Source organism: Mycetomoellerius zeteki, unplaced genomic scaffold (genome assembly GCF_001594055.1).
Source record: "Mycetomoellerius zeteki isolate Tzet28-1 unplaced genomic scaffold, Tzet1.0 scaffold241, whole genome shotgun sequence".
Classification (NCBI taxonomy): Eukaryota; Metazoa; Arthropoda; class Insecta; order Hymenoptera; family Formicidae; genus Mycetomoellerius; species Mycetomoellerius zeteki.
In genome coordinates this window covers 225,574-246,506 of record NW_017257218.1, presented here as the reverse complement: position 1 = coordinate 246,506, position 20,933 = coordinate 225,574, and the positions used below count along the sequence as shown (strand labels likewise).

The following is a 20,933-nucleotide window of genomic DNA, read 5'->3' as shown; positions in this document are numbered from 1 at the left end:
TATACTCTCTAAATCTGAATCAGTGGATAATCACTGATATCAGTGCCAAGTATGCCACTGGTAATGAATGAATTAAATATGAGATTCCTAATCTAGCTAATCTCTATCATGTGATCTAACTAACCTTGTTTTAGTGGTTAAATTTAATGAATATGGTATTGGAAGATTGAAATTAACATGCAAATATCAGTATTTTAGTCATATAATGCTCAAATATTCTTTCTTTTTTAATTGAACTTCACTAATTATCAGTGCCACTGGATAATTAATGACTATGGTTCAGATTTAGAGAGTACATATATATATATATATACAGGATGGGGAAAAAGTACCGGGACACCTGAATATCATAGAAAATATAAGTATTACAGAAAAGTGTTTCAGACAAAAGTTGTAGGGTTCCAAAAGATCTATTTACTGAGCATTTACGTAAAAATGAATTTTTAGTGCAAAAATGAAAATAAGAGGAATAATCTCCAATGGCCTTGATCTTGATAAATGTTATCTAGGACATGATTTTGAACAGCATTCAAGAGGTTTTAGCCGTCGGTCGGACAATTTGTGTAATGCTAATGTCAACTGTACTGTAACTTTCGAGCCTTATAACTCCAAAAGTATTTCATGAAAAAATATTTTGTTATAGTGTTTTGGAAAGCTCTCGAGATATGCTATAAGAATATACAATGAAAAATAAGGTGTTCTATTTAAAAAATTGATCTGACCTTGACCTGATCTTGAAGACGCCACGCAAGGTCAAATGGATATGATGAGTAAATAGATCTTTTGGAACCCTACAACTTTTGTCTGAAACACTTTTCTGTAATACTTATATTTTCTATGATATTCAGGTGTCCCGGTACTTTTTCCCCACCTTGTGTGTATATGTATATATATATATATATATATATATTCAGCGTGTATAGATCGAAACGTGTCTATCAGTTTTCGCGCATATCCGTTTTCGATGCATACATGTACTAACTGTATATATCATCGATCAGGAGGAGCGAGATGCGTGAGCGATCTATTTCGACATCCACTAACTCTATGCTAGAAATGCAAAAGCACTAATTACGCGCAACTAGTACAAATCTTAATGCATCCGCAAATGTACCACACTCGCCTATCTGTGCGTTAGGCCCATTGGAAATCTTTGATATACTGTCTGACAATTAACGATGTTAATTAATGTACAATTTTATTCAATAGATTGAATGTATCAGTACTTCTTGTCTTCAATTTTCCAAAATTGCATTAAAATTATTAATCTTAATCAAACATTTAATTTCAGAGCCGAGAGTTTATAATTTTTGTAGATGTCAAGATAAACTTATCTCTCCCTTGTTCTATATAATTTTAAAAGATTAGCGGGACATCTTTTAATAAAATTATTCTTTTGACAGAGTTGAAAGCTTAAAATTTAAATTTTCCTATGTAGTTTTATCTTTAATTAATTTTATAGTCACTAATTTAAAAAATTATTATAAGATATTTTTTATCAATCTGCTGATCTTTTTCTTTGAATTTATTTTGGTTTACAAACTTGAATAGCAGTAGCGTAGCACGAGTGTGTCGTATTTTCGCGGATCTCCTATTGCGAGGCCGATCTCAAGAATATCTTTGAAAACGCAATATCTATGCATTTTCAGTGACAAAATGCAATATCGTGAGCAGTATATTTGTTATACTCTTTTAGAAACAGTCTTTATACAATATATATTATGTACAATTGTATATACTAGCTAAAAGATAGAACCTATGTGTTATATATTACGTTAGATCCAAGTATGAGTTCAATCTGTCGAACTGCAATTACACATAGCAATATCCCAATCTTTATTCGAAAATAATCCAATTGAAATCTCGATTACTTATATCCTGGTCGTATTTACAGTAGCGCGGTGGTATTTTATAATGTACATGAGTTTTCGAGTTTATATAAATACTCTGAAGTGGTCATGATTCGAGGCTGTCTCGTAAATTACGCCTTCATAATTTCAGAAGTATTATATCAGGACTAGATACAGTATTCCAAATATATGTATGACGTAAAATACGAAGGACTCAACTGTAAAGGATGAAATCTTTGTACAATTACATAGAAACTTACTGCACGAAATGTTGCACGTTAAGAAAGCTTAGGCCTTATCTCTAACAAAAGTGTATTCACTAAATATCTTGTGATCACAAGATAATAATGAAAATATAGCATGTAGAAGAGAATATTGACATATGAGCGAAGAAGTTAACATGGAGATTTAAATGTTTAGTATTCTTTGATCTGGAAACAGGTCTAATCCAGAGGAAGGATTAGAGATGCACCGGATAATAAAATTACCGAATATCGGATGTCACATTCTTTTCGAATACCCGATCGAATACCTGGAATAAGGCTTCCAAAAAAAAGCAAAGGAAAAATAGGAATAATAATTTTCTTTATCTTTCCAATGTGAAAAGAAAAAGAAAAAAAATGAATTGTGCAAGAAGTTCAACTGAAAAGAATAAAATTCTGCATTAATGATGATGCAAACTTTCAATTTAAAATTTCAGCCGGATATATATGTATTACCGGATACTAATGATATCTGGATATCCGACCGATAGTAAAAACAGTACCGGATAATATCGGATACCGGATATTTCCGGTGCATCCTTATTAACAGTAAGAATTACTGAGATCGTTTCAGTTGCCACACACATCTCGAAAGAGTCGATATGTAATGGTAACAAAAATTCTCTGTCGAGTCTGGTGCTCCCAGAGTTGTTTCCAACACATATTTGGAATACTACAAACATTTTTACACGTATAGTGTAAAAATGTTTCGAGATACGAAATATTTACCTTAATCCTGAAGCAAATTTTTCAAGAATATTTTTTGTATCTTTTTAACCACACTTTTCAACAGTATTTTATATCTGAAATACACATAGTTTCCACAGAATATTTTTTGTATTTAAAATACAATCTACACACGATGTCTTTGCCTAGTCCTGAATATATCATCTCGGTTCTTTTTCTCATAAAATTAAGCGAAAAACATATAAACAATCAAAAATTATTATCCACACGATTATCCATTGAGAACTATTGTAATTAATCAACAATTCAGGCAGTATATAGCTAATAAAACGTTATATCGAAAACACTAGTAATCTAGAGTTTGATCACTCGTTTAGAATACTAGTCTGCAGTAAATTACAATAATCCAGATAGCAAGTTTCCTACAGGTTGTTGTCAAATATCAATTTGCTTGAAACTGCTTTAAGTTGTTTTCAATATTGAGAAAAGTAGTTTCCAATTTTGCCTATTGGATTACTGATTTTTTATCGCTACCAACAGTTATGAGTAACTTCATGGCAACATTCAGGCAACAATTGGTCAGTTGTCCTCTTACAAACCGATGGCATAATAGATTATTGAAAATCCAGATGGTACAAAAAATTTTCGAACTATTCATCCACAAGGTGAAAAGATCGAAACTGTCAAAAGAATTATTTACTTTCATTTTGAAATCCAATTTTGAAGACTCGCCTCCAAGCAGCCTTCTACCATTTCATCATTATTTCGTTAGAACACAAGAGAAATCTCATAATGTTGCGTCTTTTATTCTATTCTATGATTTTTATTTACGAGAGATGCAGCTTCATCGTGCCCACGGCGGTGTCGTTCGCAGATGAGCGAGTTCATTAAAATTTTCATTTCATTATATTTCCATTCAACTGATGGAAATGTAGACTAAATATTTTACGAAAACGGTTTCAAACAGATTGTAGCAACTTTTATGACAATAAGTATGCAACGGTATTTCCATTACTGTGCAGGCAAATCATTGTCCACATAAGGTTGGCCTAAACGGAATTATTATTGCCTTGATGACAACAACATGATGGCAACTGAAAGGAAACTTGTGCCAAGCAGTTATTTTCTTTCGAGCTAAGGAACGCTTTTCTAAGTAAGTATTGTATGTATAAAAAAATAATTTATGAACATGTATAAATCGCTTCATTCCCAATTGTGAACACTCTTAATCACTGATTTAAGTAATTAGTCTGTTCGAACGAAACGAAAATTAATATTGTCGGTAATAGCTATTTAGCTGCACATTTCCCACTATTTACGACAGCTCATCGATCGGTCAATAGCTTACAAACTTTTTGAGCTATATACACTTCCAGAAACACGCAATACCTGAGAATTCGTGCTGGAAATTACAGTACTTAGACAGTCTTACATAATAGCTGCAGATCATCTCGAAAGTAATACGCATAGCGTATTAATAGCGGCGTAAGCTGCTATATGTAAAATAAACAGAAGCTGGGAGGACAACGACGAAGCAGACGCTGCGTTTGGAGTCTTCATTAAGACCTCGCACACTCCTGAAACAAAATGCAAATATTGAATATTTATATCATGCTTACTCATACTTTTAAATCCAACATAATGTAATATATCTTGAAACTGTAGCGAAATGTGATAAATTGTAATTATCTATTTTTTTTTAAATAAATTGTTCTAACAAAATATTACCTGAATATTTCAAAAATTGTGGTAAATATTGAGATGGAGGGAGCCAGCGCCGATGATCTTGACCTTGACATGTGTTGTCAAGGTCATAATCTGGTTGGAGCAATCTCCAACAGGTTGTAGCTATCGCTCGTTATTCGTTAAAAAGTTATTAATAAAAGAAGTTTAAAAAATATTGTCTTATTTCTAGTATATACAAATACTACCTTACATCCCTTACTTACAGAACAAAATGACTTTCCACGTAAAGGGAGGTCCACTCTATCTCCCCCCCGGCCTAGAAGCGCACGACTTTTCACGTGAAGCGAGTTCCATCTCACCTTCTCCTACCTAGGGGCGCGCAACTTTTTATGCAGATGAACCTTACTTCACTTAGAAAGTCGCACGCCCCTAGGAATGAGGGAAGTGGGATGAAGCATGCTTTGCGTGGAAAGTCCTGTGCGCCTAGGCAGGAGGGGAGGTGAGATGGACCTCGCTTTGCATGGAAAATCATTAGGTAAGCAGAGAAAAATAGTTCTTAATACTATATGTGGCAAAAGTAAGACATTTCTTGTCAAACTTTTTAATAAATAACGAGCGATGACTGAAGTATGTTGTCAAGATCATCGCACCGATGCACCTGGCTCCCTCCATTTCAATATTTACCCGTAAAAATCTTTGTAATTTTTCGATTATTTTTAATCGCAAAATATCGTATATTTGTGATTACCTTGATTGGACAGCCTAAAAGTCCATTCATCCTTGACTTCTCTTTGACAAGTACGCGATGGCCTCGAAAGCCATAATTCTTTTTCTTGCTTCTGTCTACTGCCTTTGTCTTTGACGTTTTTGAGAAGCATAGAAAAACAAAACGTTTGTCCTGTACTGCCCGGAATTTCAGAATTCCGTTGTGACGCTATCGTATACCACATTCCTTTCTCTTCCCAGCTGCCATGACAAGAATAGGCTGCCAAAATATATCGAGTATTTAGTCTTTTTTATCTTTTTTACATCTTATGTACACCTTTTCATATAAATTATAACAAGTAGTAAATGTTCACTCATATTTACCAATCTTTTCATGTTCGCACGTATTGCCGATTATTATTTCGGCTTGATCGGACGGGGTGCAGCCAATTTGAATATCCGTACTTCTGCATTCCTCGTTTTCGTTTTCCTGCCAAGTTCGCCTCTTGGTCGTCCTCGATAGCTCGCTACGCCGCTGTCGACTCGGTGCGGCGGCTGACAATGCATCCGATGAAGCAAAATTCAGAATCTCATACTGTCCTGAATTAGGACATCTTCTCTGATGCAAGAATGTAGCTGTATAAAAGAGACATAATTTGCATATGTTTTGCTACTCGCCCACTAATCCGTAATACCATAATGAAGCGCAAAAATTTCCTATATCAATATTTATAAGGGATGACATAACACAGATTAGCACTTACTTATCAAGGTCGTATACGGCATCGTGGAGGGATCCGAGATTGAGCATGCTTCATCTGGCATAATTGCTTTTTGATCTGCAATAAAAGAAAAAAACATTTTATATATATTACGTAATGCTGATTTTAAATGCTGTATGCTACAATTTTTCTCACCTGACTGCTGTATCTCGATAATATGACTGTCTCTTTTGTGAAATATCATGCAAACGTAACCAATATCGCTGCAACCATAAATAAGATTCGAACAACTGTGATGTACGTTAAAAATCTCAAGAGAATTTAGAAATCACTCACCAGCCGCTGGTGACATGAGCTACCAGTTTCACTTTATTCCCTTGCATGTTGTCATTCGGGTATAGCTTCTCCAAATTGTGACAAACGATTTTTTCCTCATGGACGATTTCGCCATCACTATTCTGTGCTTGCATCTTTACTCTCAGCGTCGCGTTCTTGTTTGTAAAATGATAGCTTTTTGTACCATTGAGAGAGTGCCAGACATGGTGTTGAGTTACCCAGGCAGGATATTTGCATCTACTGTGCTCTTTGTCAACTGTTAACACGAGAAATAATGTGAAAGTATAAAAAGATGGCATAATCATTTTGATTTATCCTGAAAAAACCTTCTTATTTTGTTTGTATAATTACCTTTAATAAGTTTTATGGTGGGTGAACCTTCGGAAACTGTGGTGAGACCGTTGCAAGTCGGATCGCCGGACTGTGCAAGTAAATAAATCATCTTTCCCTGATGATGAGACTTTTCTTCGTACAGGAAACATCTATCAAATAAAAAACATCATTCGATAACGATCTTGAATTTTTCGAAGAGATTTTTTTATTTTTCTTGTTGATTAGTCATCATGTTTCATCAGCGTACATATATCTACATACATATACGTTTTATGGAGGGAACTATAATAATGATGTCTATGTGAAAGATGACAAATGAATGATTAACCATCTTTTCATCTTGCCAAGTCTAAGTCTTTATACGTCATTAACACCATGACATGAAATGTGACTGAAACCGCAATACATAATCCGATGTATAGGTGCAATGAACGTATAAATAAGCTATTTGATACGCGCAGTATAAGCATACCGCGACAAAATCGCAACAAAAACTATTGCTGTCACGGACTTTGGATAATACGTTACACAGAATTAAAATATAAACATATTTCACACCTGTAGGTTTTTGCGTCATTCAGTGCGCTCCTTTCTTTCAAAGTTCCCACGAGATATTTATTTCGACCATCATTCCAACTGGCAAGGCATTGTAATTCTTCGGCTGCAAATAATCAAATATATAAAAACTTCATATTGTATAATATAAAAAAACAAAAATTTAAGATATTATAAAATATAGTTATGTGTATATATTTCGAATATGGACTTGGTTAGGTGGCGTGAGCTGTGCGATTTTTATGCGAATAGCGAAAATTTTTAGAAAGTAGACAAGCTAGCGATAACAGGAGAATAAAGTTTAGAGATAGGAGAAGTTGAGCAAGTAAAGGAGAAATCGAAAGCAGAGTAGAAGGTGAGTTGTGACGTATATAATAGAGATAGACCGGAGAGTAAAGTTATGGCGGTGAATGACGCGGAAGGCCCGAACAGGAAAACGGGCATAGGTAAGATGATTGACCCTAAATAGAGGAAATTAACGACAGAAGTTAACGATCTGTCCTTGTTTAACATTTAAAAAATGTTAAACAAGGACAGATAATGAATCCGAGGCATCGAGCGACATTTCCGAACGCAGCCAAATATTAATTGCGAACGTCAATAAGTGCTTGCAACATCAATAAGTATATTTCATACACGTGCTGCAAAAGTACGGTGTAATATTGTAGATTAAGCACGGTAGTGCTCACTGCTTGATCCAATACTTTTAATGATAATACTTTTACAACGATCAACTTACTGTTGCTCTCGGTTCCCACGACGTCCGGACAGGCCTGATACTTGAGGAGGAGTTTGCTCTCGTCAGTACATTTCTCCACGAGACTTATAGGCATAGCACACTCGCCGTAACCCCGATTGTACGTAAATGTGAACGATGCCCCGCTAAATGGGCAAGCTATCGGTTTCGAGTTCACACGGAACATCGAATAGAGCGTATCGTCCGAAGTAATTTCCGAGCACATGTTTTCCAAACGCAATCGCTCCGGGTTGCACCAGCCTGTTAAAATAATTATGAAGTTGTAATGAAATTTCTTCCTGAATTGCACTTAAAGTTTTACATCTAATTCGATGAATTCGGATTTAATGAACGTACCTTCGCGATATTGAATAACGTTCTCATGGCGTCTGTTGATGATCATACAGTGATAACAATTATCACCACTGAAACGACAAGCAAAATGTTTAGTCAAAGATACCAGAAGAATTGCGGATTATCGCCGTGTTTTCATCTATTGCTAATGCCAACGTTTCGTGAACGACAAGGTTCACGAAATATTGGCATTAGCAATAGATGAAAATACGACGATAACCCATAAACTTTCTGTGATATCTTTGAAGATAATACCTGTGAAAGGCTAAAAAGCTTTATCAAAATGTTTATTGTCAGTCGCAAATTAATTTGCGATGAAATGATGGAATGATGATTCAATATTTTTTTTGATGTAAATGAGAAGATACTTACAAAACGATATATTTGTCATCCGTTCTTTCGATGCATGTTCGTTCCCCGAGAATGGTCGTGTTTATAATGACTGATTGAGGCTTGCCATATTGAAACCATTCTCCTGACCAACTCGATGGAAACTCGCAAGATCCTGAAACATAAGGAATCTTTTAATGCGTGCAACAATGCAACAATGAATTCTAACGTATTTTAATCAGTGATTCCTATGATCGTACAATTATGAATCGGACCGATGTGTTCAAATTACGCTCAATTTTTTCATAATAAATTCTTTAATATAAAAATAATTTAGGTCTTTAACATAATAAATAAATTAAAAATCTTTGGTAAATTATATGTTTTTATTCGCTATTTTAAAACTGAATTGTGTGTCAAATGATATCTTATGATGAGACATCAATGACAAAATATTTTCAAGTTGAGCTGAGAATTGGTTTAAGAGATATAGGGAGTCAAGTAGTCAAAGTTGATTAAAGTGTCAGCATACGCCTTGCAGCACGAATTTATCTTGATTGATGTCTCATAAGATACCATTTGGAATAAAATCACAATTCAATTTCAAAATCGTAGGACTAAAAACGGAAAATTTTTGTAGTCGCCTTTTCTCAACAAAAAAAGATTTAAACATATAATCTTTTTAAAAAATATATAAGCTTCTCTCTCTTTCTATCTCTCTCTCTCTAATTAAAATTTTATTGAACTAAAATCCAAAATTAATTAAATATAAATTAAAGAATGAGTTTTATGTTATCTTGTTCATTGGTTATCAAATTATTCTATATATAATATTTTATATATTACAACGTAAATCTCGTGTAAGTTGTTTCTCCAGATTACTATATACATATAGGGAAAATCTAGCGATAAGGATTACCGAGAATTTTATTATATTTTATTCTATTCGTTACAAGATACCTTGTAAAAATAGCTCGTTCGTTAAAAGGATTTTCTTCGACACACAAGTAGAAGATCAGTTTTTTTTTAAATCAAAAGTCTACGTTCAGGTGGAGATCCGAAAGCGAAGACTCGCTTAATTGGAAGAATTAAGAGGCTCCACGTGATCAAAAGCTTTCATCAAGAGACGCGGATGATTAGAAAATTGCTATCAGGCCCAATACAACACTATTACTACGGTCGGGGCGTGAGAGTCAGGCTAAAGAAAGGGAACTGCCGCGAGTTGCGTTGCGTATGTGTCGCGAAGCGACGCGAGCGATGCTCGGAACGCGAGTTAGAAAAAAAAAAGAAAAAGTTGACGACACGCGGACCGCATTACCAGTCATTTTCCCAGCCTTCGTCGCCTCTTTATCTTAGTCGCCAGCCGTCAAGCGACGCTATTTAGCGAGTTTCTAATGAAAAGTTGCCAGACAGGACGAGAATGCTCTAGCCGAGCGGAAAGTTTTCAGACGTACGAGGCAAAATGGAGCAAACATGATGTGGACGATCGAGTACCTTTGAGTTCTAAAGGTTTATAAATAGCAAAAGGATATTGTTAAATTTTTTCAGTAACTTAATCTGCTGGGACCGTTTCGTCTCGATAAAATACTTTATCGGATTTAACACCATGAGTTTTAAATCCACACCATAATGTATTTTGTTGATATAAACATGCAGAGGTTATAAATCTACACCATATTGATATATACATATATATATTAAAATTAACATTGATACGGTAAGAATTATACATATGGACACCGCATGGTGTTAAATCCACCTTGATATTTTATAGAGTACGATAAATTATAGATATCAATTAATTACATGCAGCTTCAAATGAGGAACTTTAAAACGTTAAAGTCAACTAAACTTTCGTGAATGAATTAATTTTATAAAATGAAATTTATTAATAAATCGTTTATTATTGAAATTTATTAAGTTATTCATGTTCATGTATATGTGAGGGATCCTTATAAAATATTCTTATGGACCGTGGTCCCTCGAGGTTGGACGATAAACGCTCTTGGACGTAGGGTTTAGGTTCGAAAGCATATGACTTTATGCGTAGGTGTATTTACCGGTTCGCGATGTTTAGTGCGTTCGATCGAACGTGCGTATATTTCGGGGTGGTTGCTTGTTCGGCGGCGCGAGCGATGGCGAACGTCAGAAATAGCCGGGAAGAGGGCGGAGGAACGGAGGGTGCGCGAAGGGAAATGGGATACACACGCGACAGAGTCTACGGGGTGTCTCAGAACCGATTCAGCCTTTAATATTAATGACGGGCACATCGACGAAAATGGAGTCGGTGGTGTTTTCTCGAGGGGGATACTTCGTAGGAGGCCATTACCGTAACAGCCGACATAAGTCATCTCTAATTAGAGTTCTAAAGTGTTCGGACACCAGGAAAGCAACACGGTTACTTACTACAACGTACATTCAAATAAACGTTGAACCACGGCCGATTACTCTGCTTCCTCAGTTTGCAGGAAAGGGGTTGCTCGAGCCTTTGCAACTCTTGTAGATCGTTTGTAACGTAGATCGTTGAAAGTTATCACCTTCCTCTCCGCAAGATTTAACTCTACTCCGACTCCGACCGGGGGTTCTCGGTTCTCGGACACCTTGTATGCTAAGCAGTACGCGCACGTGCACCATGCGCGAACCGAGCACTCGAGCAGCCATCAGCGACGTCGAACGCCGCGCCGGCATGAGCATAGCCCGCATAGCACAAGCGAAAAGGAGGAAGGGCGAGGAAGAGCGACGACCGTTTTAGACACGCATCTTTCGTCGAAGAAACATCATTTATCTCGACGTAGCCGGGAGAGAGGGTGGCGTCTTTTCTCTCTCGTTCCTCTTTCACCCCGTCTCTGTCGCGATCGGCTTCGACGATGAGAAGAAGCGGCGACAGATATCGCAGGCGCGCGGACAGCCGCTCGACAGAGACGGCGGCGGGCGCGGCGACGGTTTTGTGCGTCTCGACGTCTTCGCTCTTTAACAGCTCTTTTTGAGAGAGGCTCGCGGGTGAGGCGCGAAGCCGTAGGAAATCGGGAGAAAACCACTCGTTAACGAGCTAACGAGTACGTACGAGAGCGCATGGTTTCTCGCGCGCGCGAACAACCGAAATCGGATGGAGACATTGGAGACACGAGGAAACCCAAGAAGACGACTTAACCCGGGGAAACATGACGAATGGGCTTCCTCGTAGCGGAAATGGAGTGTCCAAGTCCGCATTTAAATATATAGTCCTTTTATACAATGTGTTAAATGCACTTTTCGTGCACGTGGCAACGGTTTCTTTGTGAAACCGAGATGACTGCAGCCTCTTAACAAGAACGTGCGTCGAGACGCGCGTTCCCGAGCCGAGTGTCTTTTTTTATTAAGAAAAACGATGTTTTTTTGCGCATTGCTTTTCTCGAGGATAAATAAATAACGCAAATAAATTCTTTGTAGGGTTTTAAGATGTTTATACTAACATTTCACTTGTTTTATTTTAAATGAATCCGATAGTGTTTCGTATATTTTTTTGATAATTTTAAATCTGTTTGGTAAATTTACGAGGATAGCAGGGTTTTTGAGTAACATTAATTTAAAAATGCTTTCACTTTTTTATTTCTTCTGCTCAGACATAAATAAGTGATTCATAGGAAATAAGTAGCTGTTAAATTTAACATGATTTTCTATTACACATTATAAAAAACTTCAAACAAAAATTAATTATTTACAACGAGTTGTTGTTAGCATAAAATATGTATAAGTTTTCAAAAGAGATACGTCAATTTTTTAAAAAATTGGAGCCGGTAAGATAAATTCTAACTTTATTTTCAGAATCGGTACCAAACAATACATAAGAATCAGTCAAAATTATCCCATTTAACAAAATCATTGTCAACCAGTGTTGTTAGCATTATTATTATTCAATTAACGGTCATGTAATTTGTGAAATTTAGACCGCGTTTTAAAACCAGCTGTTCGGCGCACAGTTTGAAAAATTGGAAAAAATGTATTTAATAATACTCATATAAAAATATTATTAGGCACTAAGATGCCTTCTCTGTTTGTGTTATTCACAGAAGCGGTCTAATTTAACTTATTATTATAAATAACACAAAACTATTTTATTAGTTTTTAACATAACTTTTTACCTTGATGGATTCTTAAAACATAATTATCATGCTATTTAACTGTTTAGTGTATTATTAAAATTTCATAGACTGACGAAATGATAAAGGACCGTCGTCGTTCGTTGAAATGCCAAATTAAAAATTTCGATAGAAAATAAATCCCCGCTCTTAAACAGAAAATACTTTTCATTCATCAAATGCGTTTATTTCTGAATACCGTGAAATTATCCGTGACATTTTTACACGGGCGAAATTAATAAAAACATTCCAATAATTAATATTTCATGTGTTTTTTATCAAATCAAGGCAATAAAAATATAAGCAATAAAGCGTTCAAATTCCGAGTTAATATGAATTTATTTCCGAGAGCACAGAGTTAGTGATTGTCCAAATAACTTTCTCGAATTTCACGAGGTTTTAATCCATGCATCTCTATCTTTGACATGTAGTTCTGAAAAAGAGCTAAAATAATAAAATAGATATCATTCCAGATATAATAGCAACCTCTATGTTAACAACTGATACATATTGACATGGTGACTTCACTCGATAACCTCGCACCTGAACATTGTTGCAACAGTTCTTTCCATATAGAGGCCTTTTAACATTCATTAAGATGACAGTAAAGATAACATTACGATACACCGGCATGCGAGGTGAAGACGATAAAGTGGCGTTCAAGGACGCTCATGTGGACGAATAGACGTAATTATTCTCTCATTGTTCGCGTATTATCGAAGACGGAGTACACGCGCTCGCTCAGCAACCACGCGTGTATATACATAGGCTACGTTTATACCGTACATTTAGGCCGCGGCCTATACAATAGATGTCCTTGTTTATCCTATAGGTTAAGCAAAGACACCTATCGTATAGGTCGCGGACTAAGCGCACGGTGTAAACGTAGCTATACTCGTACGCAGACAAACTCTCAGCCTATTCGTAGGTGACTCACCGTTTGCAGAGGGTAAATCGACCAATGGTAGTATCAGCAGCACTAACACCGATAGCGGGGCAAGGATCCCTTTTCGGCGCGGGAATGCCAGTTCCTGCATCCTGGAAAATATATATGTACATTTTCATTATACATTAACGTTGAATTATGCATGGCGGTTTATGTGCGAATTTCTGACGCGAGCGGCGAGTATTTGTCGAGACGTCTTATTCTTTTCTCAAACAAATTGCAAGTTATCGAGTATAATTGTGTAACAGTCCACAAGAGATGAAAAAAATGAAAAAAATTTTTTGCTCATCATAATATGTGTCTTTTCGAATAAAACAAGATTCCTTGTGGTATTTTCTCTATCATCAAAAACAATGGAGATATTTTAAATGATCAAGTTACAGGAAACACCCTGTATAATATTTTATAATACATTTAAGATGTCAGATAGGTATTTAATATGCTTAAGGGGATCCTAAAACGAAGCTCAAACTCCAACAAAGTCACTAGACGTCGCTGTTTTTTCAGCGCATCTACATGTCTTTATATACTACCACACTAATATCTCACGCACCTATGATACATTTAGTCGCACATTCGTGTCAATTTTCGTATAACAAATTCGTCGCGATAAAGCGTCTAAGACTAATTCTAAGAACTCGACGTTACTTGTTCGTGTGCGAACTATGTGTTTGTGGATCACTATTTCGTAAGAACAAGTTGCAAAACTTTCGTATCAAACAAATGTTGTCACGACTTGACAGCTTGAGACGCCATGTTATACTAAAGGCCGGGATCCATAGTCCGTTCTTAATCTCAAGCAATGTCTTATGATGCTAATACGACTCTCCGATTGGTTCATGCACTAGACTGCTTAAGACTATTTCGAATCTTGAGCAACGTCTATGGATTCCGTCCTAAGAAATGGTAAAAAATATATCAATTTCGAAATTTTTGGTCGTTCTCGGCATAAACTCCACCTCACAAACACATATTAATGCGTATACTTTAATCCTGGAAAAGGATTTTCGAATCTGAAGGAGAAAAAAAGTATTTGTTATACAAAAATTATATGATTTAGTCGGTAATACAGACGGCTTTAGTATCCCCTTAATGTCGACATGTTTAAATTCAATTATACTGCTATTATATACATCATAAAATTAGATCATATTATGTCACAAGATCCAACTATCTTTTTATTTGTCACAAAAAATAATTTGCTTTAAATGAGTGCTGTTCTTTGTACCCGTTTGTAACACCATCGGTTTTGACGGATACAAACGATCCCGGAACAAGCATCCGTTTACAGGTTTGAAATATCTCAAAGTGTGGGGTACTAGCATTTTTTTCTACTCTTTATAATTTTGAACTCCTTGAAGTATAAACGAAAAGGAAGATGGTACAAGCCGAGCTTAATTTAATGCTTATTAAAAAATTTTTTTTTAAAGTTGGGTGTCAGATTCACACAGGATAATTACAGCGTCGATTCTTAAAGTCTTTATTCTCCTGTTTTAAAAAAATTATAATAACTATAATTTTATCAACAAATATATGTATACGTATAGTTGTATGTGACAACCGAAAATAACTATAATTATAATTTCGTTTGTAAATTATACATATTGGTTGATAGAACTAGACATACATATAATATTCTTGAGACTTCTACGGGTACTTTCTGAGATACAGAAATTATGTATTTCGCGGATTATCTCCAAATTTATTATATCTCCATTCTTAGAATGTCAATGTTTCGTGAACATCGCAGTTCACTTCATCAGAAGCAGTCTACAGATACTTAGATATCCGTTATGATACTGAGATATCCCCTACATTTGTATTATGTCCGCCCTGTATTATGTGTAATAAAAATCGATATTATTAAAACGATATTTTAAAAATATATATGAGAGAAAATCTGACGTGGTACTAACTGTGAGCGATATTGTACGAATATTAAAAGTAGATCGCTACATAAGTAGCACAAACCACGTGTCTTCGTGACGATAAAGCACGAAGCATGAATAGTGGGGATGGAAAAAGGTGATAGATAACTCGATGTACAGAACAAATAAGATAAGTAGATTAGGTTTATTTACTTTGAAGCAAATGCTTTAAAAAAACAAAAGAAGAGGAGATAAAAATAATACATAGACAGTACATAACGAAACAATATCGATTTACAATGTGACATTATCACAAAAAAATAAATGTAAATTAATATGACAACAAAATAATTATATAACAAAATAAAAAATTGTGAAAATGGATATATGTCTAAAAGAATAATGTCTTGAAGTGATAGACAAATGAAAACAAAACCAATTTATTATTCAAAACGAGGGCGCTCTAAGAAAATGATTTATTTATTATTTTTTAGTTATTACGCGCGCGATTAATGAATTCAATGTTTAATATATTGATTTCATAGTGCAGCTCGATCTTCTGAATTATTGCGGTCCCATCATATTGAATTTATTTCATCAAATTGAGATACGATTCGCTTAATGATTTAATCGATGCGTTGAAATAAAGGCGGCGTTATTCCTTACTAAAATTCTTGCGACAATTCTCCTTATATCTCACCTTGCATTATGCCTAGATCTATGTTTCATATTCACGGAAAAACATGGGTTATATTCCGTCACCAAAAAACCGACGACATCACGACACTTGGAAAGAATCGCTGTGCGGAATGTGCTACATAACTACTAGGTATCGTAAATGAATCATGTGCTCTATAAAATCGATATCTCGAAAACGGAACGACTAGTCGCTTTCCGTGAATTAAAGAAACATCTGTCGTGTGGACAAGCATACATTTCCTCTGTATAAATTGCTTTCGTTTGATTCCATGATTTGGGAAATTTCGCTTTTGTATCAGTAAAGTTGACTAAATTATCCATTTCTATTAATTGTAAGTTAGATTAATTTTAATCTCAGTTTAACTCACCATTTGTATCTTTCTCCAGTTCTAAGAATTAAAAAAACTTTACGTAAAGTTTTTTTAATTCTTAGAACTGGAGAAAGATACAAATTGTGAGTTAAACCGAGCTTAAAATTAATTTAACTTACAATTAATAGAAATGAATAAAGAGTATTACAGTAAAACCGAGTTAATCTACATTGATAAAAATGGACATGTGTCATGCTACATGCTCATAGATAACGAAACTTAATCAACTGACGGATAAAATCGATACGTTTGAATGAGAACAACTAATCCTGTTCTGTGACTTGCAGATTATAGGTCCCGCGTCCTATCGTTGAACAAAAGCACTCTCGAGATGAAAAGCTAATAAATAAGGATGCACTGAATATCCGAAAAGTATCCGATATCCGATATTATCTGACACTTTTTTACTATCCGACCGGATAGCCGGCTATCATTAGTATCCGGGAATATATCCGGTTGAAATTTTGTATCATAAAATTGTTGATATTTTATTATACAAATGTTTTAGAAATAAGTATGCATATTCATAATGCCATATTAATATCTTATACATTGTTGCAAAATTACGATTTTTTCTCCACAGCTGCTTTTTTAGAAGACAGTTTCCCGAAATCCGGTCGGATATCCGGAAAATATCGGAAGAAACTGCCTTCTCAGATATCCGACCGGATATCGGATATCCGATGTTACATTCTGTCCGGATATCCGATATCCAGTATCCGGTAATTTTACGATCCGGTGCATCTCTACTAATAAATTCAAGCAATTCAAAGATTTCTCCGTGCAATAATATTTCTTCTTACAATAATTTCACGCAAGATTTATTAAGCGCAAGAAAAACAAAATACCTACATTAATTGCCTTGAAAATCACCCGCAATCGTGTACTCGATTTTTTTTCGTCGACCCAAGACGTAACCGGTAATTTTATAAAAACACCAATTAATCACACTTTCACAACAATATATGTACACCTACGTACGCACTACGACGCTCTAATTGTAAGAGGCGAAACACGGTAGGCGAACAACTGTCCTGTAAGAAAGTCGAACACAATATTGTTATGTCCACACATGTCCTCCTTCTTTTTACGATCGCGCCGATTCCATGAAAGAGATCGAAAATTTACTTTACGTAATCAATGCTTATCTCATCATGGATGACGAGAGCTAACCGAGACGCTCTATGCAATGGTATCTTTCGCGGGACCCGAAGCGAAAATCTAGAGCGGAAAAAAGAGGAGCAACGCGACGAAAACGCGAAACGCACTACGGACCGTCGTCGTCGATCGCGCCGGAATGGAAACGAGATGGCTATAGAATCGAGGACTATAGAAGCGACGAACATCCCGGCGCGACGGGCGAAGCCGCGCTAGAGACGCGACGTCGGGCGTCCACGTACGTATCGCCACGTGAATGGAAAGAACAGCGATTGCATTATTTAACAAGGTACACGTGTACCGCTCTGCTTTGTTACGATGCGCGGCAGCGACGCGACACGAACGCGAAACCGCGAAACGCTCTTCCCCCGTGTCGCCTTCGCGATGCGTGCAGGCAGCGCGCAGCGTCATCGTATCCCATATTTGAACATGCGTTTTACGCACTCGTCAGTCGTCATCACGCAATATCGATCTATTCGGCGCGACGCGACGGCGTTCCAATTCGTCGCTAGTTCGTCGATCGCGCGATCTCGCAAAGGGGACTCACTCGCATCTTTTCATCTCTTTTCGCGCCTTTTCTCGGCTGTGTTCCAAATTTACTGCCAGCACAGAAAATGCTACAGTTTACGTGCACTATAGATTTTCAGTACTGGCAGTCAATTTTGGAACACAGCCTTCGTCGTTCCGACTCTTCTCTATTCCCCAAACTGAAAAAAAAATCGATAACACTATATGCTACGACTATTTAATTTCTTTCATGGTAAAATGAAGAGATTATTTCAGGAAAAAGAAAGATATATCGGACTTGGATGCTTACAGAAATAAGTAGATACATCAAATATTATATTTTATATTTAACAAATGAGTCTCAAAAAATTTAATTTTTATTAAGATGATATTTACTTAATGACTATCGGGAAACGAGGTCTTCTATTCTTCATTATCTGAAAAGTTCCATTCGCATTCTTTAAATTACAATAATGTTTTTTCACACAGTATTGAATTATTAATTCCGTAACTACCGGTGTCTCAACATCGAAGTAATCGTCGTTATTCTTGCCTAAAGCGACCGCGGCTAAAACGACATTCGATAGCGATGGGAGAACCTGTGTATTACATGCAGGTAGAACTATAATTCTGAAAGGGACAACAATAATCGTTAACCATAGTTATTCAACTAAAGCTATCAGCATGATTAAACGCTTGTGTTAACAACGCGGGAGACTTATTTACAAACGGACAAATCTACTCCAAATGTACATAGCGTGTAATAAATTGTGATATACATAGTCAGATTTTTCGAAAGTAGAGCTATTTTCATCGATTGCAAAAGTCGTCAACATAACTGTGATAAGCCCGTATATATCTTTGCGGATACATGAATCGGCGAATATTGTAAATTAGAATTATCAATTTATGATTAAAAGCATTAAATCATTATCAGTTTATAATTTAAAAGTGTTACCAATGATATTTAATTGTCACTACATCAAGCGATAATTATATTTACATCTACAAATATCTTGAGAGCAGGGTTGAGGGCATGTATTTAAAATACTTTTATTTTAAACACAGTATTTATAATACAATTTTATTTTATATTTTGCATTTTAGCGTAGCACGATACAGAAATATTTTGTCTCGTATTTTGTATTTCAGTATTTCTTCAAAGCGAAAGATGAAAGTATTTTGTATTTTGTAATTCAAATAATAAAATTTATTGTCAATCTTAGTATTTGAAATACAAAATACAAAATATTGGAAATAAAAAATGCAGTTGTGCGACAAATACAGCTGTTTTTCAAATAAAAGTATTTCAAATACATGCCCAGCCCTGCTTAAGGACTGTACGAATTAATGCGAATTCGTCATGAATATGGATGTTGCGTAAAACGATGATAATGTTACTCAGATTTTTTCGAGATGCATGACGTTTTATGATGTGCGAGCATCGAGTTTTTGGATCAAGTTTTCTTCCTCTGTTTAGCGAGACTCACATAGTGAACAGTTTATATTTATCTTAAATGCGATCCGGTTATTGATCTCTAAGGTTGCTGCGGCTAAGCGTTAAATAAAGAAAAAGTAAAGTAAATAAATGCCAGACGAGCCGCTCGAGTTTCTTACTGACGTAATATGCTCACGATTAGGTAGATATCTCTCAGATGGAATATCATCCGTTCCTCCTTTATCACGTTGTGATTCACGATTGTGACTCAAAATCGACAGCGCACAGCAAGTTCTACATTGAGAAAAAAAATTTTTGGCATTTATAATTATAATTATAATTATTACTTCTATAATTAATAATAGATAATAACTATATAGTTCTATCAACGAATATATAGTTTGCAATAAAAAATGACTATAATTACAGTTATTATTACCACAAAAATGATTGCAATCATTATACATTATAGTTAAATATTTTTTGGGACAACCATATAATACAATTATCCTATACCAAAAATGACTGTGTCATTGTGAAATGTAAATTATATAATAATTTTAATTATTTTATGGTAAAATAGTAACTACAATTACAGTCATTTTCAATTGCCAACTATACCTATATGTATATTTGTTGACAGAATTATACATACATATTATTTATTATTACTTACTACTAGTTAATAATACTGTTATTAAGTAATAATAATCATAATTGTAGTAACATGTAATTATATTATAGTTACAAATACTAAACATTTGACTCACAATCAGTCTGCAGGTTCTTCGAAAAAGCAAATTTGTTCGTTAAAATCGTTCTGTCGGAGTCGCTACAATTAATGTGTATCTTTACTGCTCGATATATATACGAATTAAGCTTTCAATTCTAGGAATAGCAGTGATGATCGTTTATCATATCAAATGACTTCCCCTAGTCACAGTCGCATTAGATTCCAATTAGGGTGCGATCGATGATGACCTTTGACATTCAAAATTTTATGTAGCGTGCTATTCACGTTGGTACATTTTATGAAATTGCCATCTCAAAGTACACATTCGATTATTGATAGAAATAATAATTACGACGATACAATTTGACTAATTAGATAATTCAAATACCGGTGATAGAAATTATAATATATATTAATTAATTAAATTAAATAATAATCGCGATAATAAATGATAATTATAGCATGTAACAATAGTATGTACAGGGTGTTTCCAAATTAAATGGCAAAACTTCGGGAGCGTGTAGAGGAGTAAAAAACT

General features: G+C 35.3%; 1 protein-coding gene across 3 annotated transcripts in view; it reads right to left on the bottom strand.

The window, feature by feature from the left end:
- Positions 1 to 2,557: 2,557 nt before the first annotated feature.
- Positions 2,558 to 20,933, bottom strand: part of LOC108723469 (uncharacterized) — a 23,174-nt gene continuing 4,798 nt past the window's right edge. The window contains exons 1-13 of one of the 3 annotated variants that reach the window (XM_018449265.1): positions 17,412 to 17,472; positions 13,613 to 13,713; positions 8,600 to 8,732; positions 8,231 to 8,298; positions 7,877 to 8,134; positions 7,141 to 7,243; positions 6,601 to 6,731; positions 6,250 to 6,505; positions 6,109 to 6,176; positions 5,956 to 6,030; positions 5,576 to 5,827; positions 5,235 to 5,471; positions 2,558 to 4,377 (exon numbers count right to left, since the gene is read on the bottom strand). In XM_018449265.1, coding sequence (XP_018304767.1) covers positions 4,247 to 4,377; positions 5,235 to 5,471; positions 5,576 to 5,827; positions 5,956 to 6,030; positions 6,109 to 6,176; positions 6,250 to 6,505; positions 6,601 to 6,731; positions 7,141 to 7,243; positions 7,877 to 8,134; positions 8,231 to 8,298; positions 8,600 to 8,732; positions 13,613 to 13,713; positions 17,412 to 17,413 — 1,815 coding nt within the window. In that variant the 5' untranslated portion in view covers positions 17,414 to 17,472 and the 3' untranslated portion in view covers positions 2,558 to 4,246. Of the gene's footprint in view, positions 4,378 to 5,234; positions 5,472 to 5,575; positions 5,828 to 5,955; positions 6,031 to 6,108; positions 6,177 to 6,249; positions 6,506 to 6,600; positions 6,732 to 7,140; positions 7,244 to 7,876; positions 8,135 to 8,230; positions 8,299 to 8,599; positions 8,733 to 13,612; positions 13,714 to 14,174; positions 14,243 to 17,411; positions 17,473 to 20,933 lie in introns of those variants that run through there. The other 2 variants (XM_018449264.1, XM_018449266.1) reach the window with 2 other exon arrangements.